This window comes from Leucoraja erinacea, chromosome 5 (genome assembly GCF_028641065.1).
Source record: "Leucoraja erinacea ecotype New England chromosome 5, Leri_hhj_1, whole genome shotgun sequence".
Lineage (NCBI taxonomy): Eukaryota > Metazoa > Chordata > Chondrichthyes > Rajiformes > Rajidae > Leucoraja > Leucoraja erinaceus.
Genome location: NC_073381.1, coordinates 76,697,391 through 76,705,437, shown reverse-complemented (window position 1 = coordinate 76,705,437; position 8,047 = coordinate 76,697,391). Strand labels below are relative to the sequence as shown.

The window sequence follows — 8,047 nt, the reverse complement described above, 5'->3', positions numbered from 1 at the left end:
AGAAAGGAGGAGGAGGAGACAGTAGGCTGAGAGAGAGCTGGGAAGGGGAGGGGAAGGAGGGAGAAAGCAAGGACTACCTGAAATTGGAGAAGTTCATGTTCATACCACTGGGGTGTAAACTACCCAAGCAAAATATGATTAAGAAGGAATTAACTGCAGATGCTGGAAAATCGAAGGTAGACAAAAATGCTGGAGAAACTCAGCGCGTGAGGCAGCATCTATGGAGCGAAGGAATAGGCGACCTATCGGGTCGAGACCCTTCTTCAGACTGATGTGGGGGGGGGGGGGGGGGGGGGGGGGGGGAGAACGGAAAGAGGAGGAACCAGAGAGCTGGGAAGGGGAGGAGACAATAAAGACTACCTGAAATTAGAAGTCAATGTTCATACCGCTGGGGTACAAATTGCCCAAGCAAAATATGAGGTGCTGCTCGCCCAATTTCCGGTGGTGCTCACTCTGGCCATGGAGGAGGCCCAGGACAGAAAGGTCGGATTCGGAATGGGAGGGGGAGTCTTCTGCAATGCCGTTCTGTTACTAGTCGGGGTGTGGGCACAAACTAGATGGTAATTGCAGATGGTCCCATTCACACAGCCTGGATTATACCAGAGTGGTTTGAATCGATGACATGCTATGGTGATGATTGTACTCCGTTGCATGTTGTACCATATTTTCTTTCTCCCTCCCTCGATTCTCGCCACATTTCCGCTCCTGTTTCTATTCTCTGCAGCGTGTTATTACTGGTGAATGTATAAATGTATTGTCGTCGATATGATTCTGCTTCCTTGCTGGACGGAGTAGCAGTGCTCCGGAGTGCTGGACGGAGTAGCTCGAACCTCAGCCCTGATGCTGTTCTCCCGCAATGTCCGATGCAGCCGGACTCAGGGGTCTGTTGCCAGGAGTCGTAGATTCGAAAATAGACGCAAAATGCTGGAGTAACTCGGCGGGACAGGCAGCATCTTTGGATAGAAGGAATGGGTGACGTTTCGGGTCGAGACCCTTCTTCGGACGGTGTAAACCAGCATCTGCAGCTCCTACACATTTGATAGATTCGAAACACTGACTGTTCCTCTTTCCACCGGTGCAGTGTGGCCTGGTTCCTTCCCCCACCCCCCCCACCCTCTTTTTAGTTTTTTAATAAACCATGTTTTCATCCCCAAAGTTAGAGCTGCTGCCTTTTACCAACCTCGCTGAGAATTATCAACACTGGAGCCTGAGACAGTGATATCTCGTAATGTTAAATAAAAAACACAAAGTGCTGGAATAACTCAGCGGGTCAGGCACCATCTCTGGTGGACAAGGATATGCGTCCATTCTCTCCAGATATGCTGCCTGACCCACTAAGTTATTCCAGCGCTTTGAGGTTTTTTTTGGTAAACCGATATCTGCAATTACTTTGTATAAAAAAATACGACCTTCTGCAGGTCCCGACCCGAAACGTCATTTTTCTCCAGAGATGCTGCCTGACCCGCCGAATTACTCCAGCACGTTGTGTCTATCTTCGGTATAAACCAGCACCTGCAGTCCCTTTCTGCACATTTTGTCTACTCCACTGCGAAATTTGAGTCTGAAGAAGGGTCCCGATCCGAAACGTCACCCATCATTTTTCTCCAGAGATGCTGCCTTACCGCTGAGTTACTCCAGCACTTTGTGTTAAAAGGTACTTTTGTCTGTCATAATCTATGCAGGCTCGATGTCAACTATATAAAGATAATGTAACTGAGGAAACACTTATCGAAGCAGTAAGCAGTCCTATGGAATTTAATCTCTTCGTGAAACCAAACATTGGACGATTGCTCCCAGTACCTATGGCGTGTGAAAAACCTAACACCTAGAGATAGACACAAAAAGCTGGAGTAACTCAGCGGGACATGCAGCACCTCTGTAGAGAAAGAATGGTGATAATTCGGGTCGAGTCCCTTCTTCAGACTGTCGGGGAGATGGAGACTCGAGATATGGAAGGGTAAGGTGTGAAAACGACAGATTAAAGCAGACAATGCTCAAGGAAATGTAGAATGAATGGTTGATGACAACGAGGAACACAAATCAGTAAAATTAATCAGGAGGACAGTGAAACTAGTCGGAGAACTGGGGTGTGGGATGGAGGGGGGAGATGGGGAAGGCAAGGGTTACTTGAAGTTAGAGAAATCAAGATTCATGCCGCTGGGTTGCAAGCTGCCTAAGCGAAATGCGAAGTGCTGTTCCTCCGCCTATAGAGTTTCATTTTGTTTCCAAAGTCCCATGACTGAAATACGTGTATGTATTTACTTGTGTGATAACGGAGCATCTCAAATTAGTTCTCCGGCAGTTGTTTTTTGTTTTTTCACGAGGTCAACATTGGTCCTAAACCCCAGCGATGAGCCAGCTCGGAATGTTTGTTTTCTTTGAGCCCTGGCTCAACTAACACGAGCTATCTCTTGCTTATCCTTTCAGTGGAAGAAATAAACAAATCGTTACTGTTGTCACTCTTGTCGCCTCGATCGTCGAGGTTCGGGGTCCGATACAAGCAAAATGCGGGGCAATCAATCAGCACAGTGTCACAGCGCACTTACACAGAGCTAGAGAGACGGCAGCACGTCATACATGCCCACACGGTCACAGCGGTTTAAATATAAAAGCAGACTTTTTATTTACAACATTTCCAAAGACCTGCGGATAAAGAAAATATATATATATATATATACATATATTTTATGTTATGCTTCCTTACACAGCATGTGACTATCAAAGTCAGCTCTGAAATTTAACGTACCTATAATGTCTTTCGGGACAATATTAAAGTCTGATCACTGTTATTAATGAAGACGTAAAAGATCCCTTTCGTACTCTGACCAGCAAAGTAATGGGACGATATCGACGCGCTGAGTGGAGGAACACTGGCCACTCAGTGGTGGTGCCGGGCTGCAGAAATGTGTCCACGGTTCCTTCCTCGGTTACTTTCTCTGTGGCTTTTGGATTTTCCTCCGAAATTATGCGAACTGTTCCTTTATATGTATTTTAGTCATGAGGCTGTAGTCTCGCACAGGCGACCAGTATTCGCAATCTCTTTGAGCTCACTCTCCGGCTTTCCCGCGACCATAAACGGCCATGTCTGAAATAGAAGAGGAAATGTTGATGAGTGATTGTTTTAATTGAAACAGAAATCAAGTCGAATTTTAGTTTAATTTACTGTCGTGTGTATCGAGGTACAGTGGAAATCATGTGTTGCGTGCTAACCAGTCACTGGAAGGACAATATATGATAAAAACATAGAAACATAGAAAATAAGTGCAGGAGTAGGCCATTCGGCCCTTCGAGCCAGCACCGCCATTCTATATGATCATGGCTGATCAGCCAAAATCAGTCCCCGTTCCTGCTTTTTCCCCATACCCCTTGATGCCGTTAGTCATAAGAGCTGTATCTAACTCTCTCTTGAAAACATCCAGCGAATTGGCCTCCACTGCCTTCTGTGGCAGAGAATTCCACAGATTCACAACTCTCTGGGTGAATCGAGCCGTTTACAGTGTACGAGATAAATGGAATAACGTGAATATCGTTTAGTACAGGATTTAAGTCCAGTAAAGTCCAATGTCAAGCGTGTTTATTGTCGATGTCATTCTGCTATTTCTATATCACACCATCGCTTCCCTCCGTAGGCCAGATAGCTTTGAAACAAACAGAACTAACTATTTTTATTGGGGGGATGATAAGTTAATGAAAGTCTGAGAATTCTGATGTCACTATTGGCTATAGCCATGATTTTTAAACGCATTTAAAATAACAAAATTCCCCTTGTTCAAAATGTCACCAGTCACCATTATCGGCCATGCAGTCGTGCAGTGTGGAAACGGGCCCTTCAGCCCAACTTGCCCACACCGACCAACTTGTCCCATCTACACTAGTTCCACCTGCCTACGTTTGGCCCATGTCCCTCCAAACCTGTCCTATCCATGTATCTGTCTAAATGTTTCTGAACCGTTGCGATGGTCCCAGCCTCATCTACCCCAACTACTGGCAGCTCGTTCCATACATCCACCATTCTTTGGGTGGAAAAAAGTTATCCCTTAGATTCCTATTAAATCTTTGCGATGAGAGCGCAAGAAACAGCTAATAATGGCCTGTTTCCTTTATCATCGTTGCGTTTTTGCATATCTTTCATTCATTGTTCTTTGTCTCTCTACATCATCGTCTATATCTCTCGTTTCCCTTTTCCCTGACTAGTCTGAAGAAGGGTCTCGACCATTCCTTCTCTCCAGAGATGCTGCCTGTTCCGCTGAGTTACTCCAGCTTTTTGTGTCTATCTTTGCAATGAGAAATACATATCCAAATATAGGTCCATTCTATTTGTGTGGATTTCATTTTCAGGCTATCCTTTTTGCACGAAAAAATGAATGGACATGAACTTTCAGAAATAATTGTGTGTAAATCATTTGGCAGACAACAACTATACTCAATATATCAAAACCGGCCACGTTTAAATTCTCTGTTATTTCCATGGATCTCGTGGGTAAATTTCCAACATTTTTGAAAGAGTTAGATTTTCTGAAAGAATCAGAAAGTATCTGATCTATTTTCGATGTTATTAAAAATAAGTTTAACGCTGTCGCAAACCAATTGAAAACGCCACGAATTTCAATCCTCAACTCAATAAAATGGTGTTTTAAAATATTAGAATGTACTACACACAATTAGTTAAGATATTTCAAATGGAAATATGTTCGAATTTAATTCCTTGGCGAGAATAGTTATTCAAAGGAAATTTATGAAATACACCAATCTTGATGTGTGCCCCACCTATCAACTATAATGCCTTCTAACATTAAAATTAAAACTATATAGTACTAAAGGCTTAGTAATCAAAAATCAGTGATAACTTTAGCAGCAACTTTTAATTATAGACTTATTCTATATGTGTATAATGCGTATAATTTTCGCAGAGATTTGCAGCATTTTCTCTTTTGATTTTTTTCCCTCGTTCAATATGAAAGTGTTCAAATTATTTCACCAGATTTTGTTATTATTTTGAAGATGGTTTGCCTCTTGTGGCGTTAGAAACTGAGAATATACAGTTTCTTCAAGTAAGCAGTTGTTTAAATGGATTATTATTACTTTCACACCTATGCACCCTTTGTTCTTAATAAGTGAAGGCAAAGAAAATAAGTAAAATAGATTTGCGAAATATCAAACTGGCTTTTTTTCTGAGCTCACAGTTTCCTAAATAATTCAGTAAGTTTTACAAGATCGCCACTTAGTTTTTTTTATCCACTGACCACTTGGTAAATCAGCAAAAGGTGAAAATACTGTACCGAAGCGCTATGGCGAGTTAAATACAATTGTTTAATTAGGATATAAAGTAAAATAATGGAGTTTCAGGACGAGAGAGATTCAAAGAATTATAGTTGCACCCTGCGAGCTTTAATATTAATTGCATCTCCTCAACGGCATTTAATTAAAATGATTTACGACTAACCAGCAAATAAGATTTTTTTGAATACACTACATTTTACATGGAGCTATCGGGTTAGGCGTTTGTATGGTGGAGTTGGAGTTTAACCTGGGCTTCTGCGCCTATTCAATGAGACAACTCCGTATTTTATTTTCTACTCCAGCAATAAACAGTTTTTTTAATCCCCCTCCCTTCCCCAGATTGGCAAAGTTGTCCTTTGCCTTCACGTATGAAACAAAGGGTATTCGCTTACCTCAAGTTTAAGATTCTAACTTTCGATAGATGCATTCAGAGATTATTTTTTTTAACTGATCTCAACATTTTTTCAATAAATTCTTACTCGTAAAAGGAAGCGGGCGTTTTGATTCGGTGGATTATTATTTCAGAGTTGTCCGTTAAAAAGGTTGAAGCGCGGTGCGCTTATCTGTGACCATCAGGGGCAGTTTTATAAACACAAAACTGCTTGTTGATCTGATCACACGGGACTGATTTATTGATAAAGGGCTCTGCGAGTTGATTCGCGTACAATCGTAAGTTCAGCAACGCCGTTCGTATAGAGCACACACAAACACAAACAAACATTAGCAAACACGCAGTCATTCACATCATCACTTTTATTTACACACAGAAATGCATCCACGCAGACTTACACAAATATATAAAATCATTCATTCAATGGCACATTCACACCCACACACACAAATTCTCAAATATACACGGAAGCGTACAAGCACACACATGCTGTTAACTTGAGCAAAACAAAATGCTGGAGGAACTCAGCGGGCCAGAGAGCATGTGAGAACGAACGGGTCGGGACCCTTCTTCAGACATTATTTGTTATTTCACACGCGTACAAATAATAGAATACTTACAAGTTTGCAAACTTTCACAGCCTCGCCCGTGCATACATGTGTCGAATCCAATTCGCAAACCCACGTACATACAAAATTCAACAGTCAAACTCACGCACGCGCAAAATACAACCCTCCACTAAAGCACTATTGAAGACAGACAGATATTGCTGGAGTAACTCAGCGGGACAAACAGCATCTCTGGAGCGAAGGGAAACATAGACATGCGCGCGTGTACGGCATTTAAAACCACGCGAAAATATGTGCGTTCAAGCAAAAGTGAGTTTTGTTACCAGGTTGACTGGGTGAATGTAGCCGTTCTCGTACTTGTCATTGGCTAGGATCTGTCTCAGGTGTGCGATGTAGCTGGACGCCAGCCGCAGGGTGTCGAGTTTGGACAGTTTGGTGTCTGGCGGGACCCAGGGCAGGGTGGTTTTGAGGCGGGAGAAGGCTTTGCTGAGTACCCTCATTCTGGCCCTCTCCCTGGCGTTAGCTGCGTTACGTTGAACCTGCTTCCCTTCCTGGGTCACTCCATTCAGAGGGGGCTTGTTGGAGCTCGCCTTGCGTCTCTTTCCCGAAGCTCCCCTGACCTTTTTGGGCGACTCGTGTTCGGTGTTGGAGCTGTCTTCGTTGCTGTCGTTGGAAGTGCAGAACTCCTTGCTGGATTTCCTCTTTAAAACGTCGCATTCCTCCTCCGTGCCCAGCCCGTCCATTTCCTGGAGGTCTTCTGCATCGCTAACGGACCCAGTGGACATGGTTATCGGCGCGATCTCCTGCAAATTGAGACTTAATGACCGAGAAGGCAGCGAGGAAGTTAGGAATGTGGCGCTCTTCAGCTGGGATGAATTCCTTATACTCAGTTTGATTGAAGACCCTGCGATCTGGATGCGACATCCACAATTTATCTCGCTTCTCGGGAGGCGGGACCCAGGGTGAGAGAGGCGGGGCCGGTAGCTTTTGACAAGCACTGATTCTCAGTCAGAATAATGTCCATGAAACCTTACAGAACCGCAATTTCTTTTTGCGGTTAGTCTATAAAACAAAAAACCGGAAAATATTTAGCAATTGCATCTAGATTCTGTGATATTTATAGATAACTAGTTTTTTTGGTGTAGTTCAAATTCATAAGTTCATAATTTCTAGGAGAAGAATTATTCCATTCGGCCCATTAAATACACTCGGCAATTCAATCTTGGCTGACATATCTTTCCATCTCAACCGCATTCGCCTGCCGTCGTCCCATAACCCCCGACACCCTCTATACAAGATAACTGTGTTAATGGGAATTCCCAGTAAGACAAAATGTCACCATAAAATGTGATTATTGATTGGCAATTTTCATTAAAATTCCAATTAATTGGCATATTTTATGGTGATACTTTTTGGAAATAGACTGTCGTCTTTTAAAGAAAGGTCCACCGAATAGGGTGATATTTTGGACTAGTTCTACATAACTAGACGGCATGTTAACATACCCGGGTAAGATGAATTGAAATTATATATTTTTTAAGTACACAAAAACACGGACGAAATGGTTAGTAAACAATTGGCGTTTATAGATTTAGGCTTCCACATTTTCAACATCACAATAGTGACTTTAAATTCAAAAATCTCCATTGACTTTAAAGTGCTTAAGGAAAACTTGAGTGCACGAAAGGCCCCAATTAAATCAACCCCCTTCCCCGCAACCTGTCTCTCAACCCACCGAGGATTAGAAAGGTCCATAGTGTTTCAGAAAACAGCTTCACAATATTCCGAAACATTGTGCAAAGTTTGG

The 8,047-nt window shown here is 42.7% G+C and overlaps 1 protein-coding gene across 1 annotated transcript; it reads right to left on the bottom strand.

Moving 5' to 3' along the window:
* Nucleotides 1–1,365: 1,365 nt before the first annotated feature.
* On the bottom strand, nt 1,366–7,185 carry tcf21 (transcription factor 21). The gene is made up of 2 exons (XM_055635973.1): nt 6,564–7,185; nt 1,366–3,085 (listed from the first exon to the last, which is right to left on the bottom strand). Exons 1-2 carry the CDS (start codon nt 7,023–7,025, stop codon nt 2,996–2,998), a joined length of 552 nt encoding a protein of 183 aa, XP_055491948.1. The 5' UTR covers nt 7,026–7,185; the 3' UTR covers nt 1,366–2,995.
* Between the last annotated feature and the right edge of the window lie 862 nt (nt 7,186–8,047).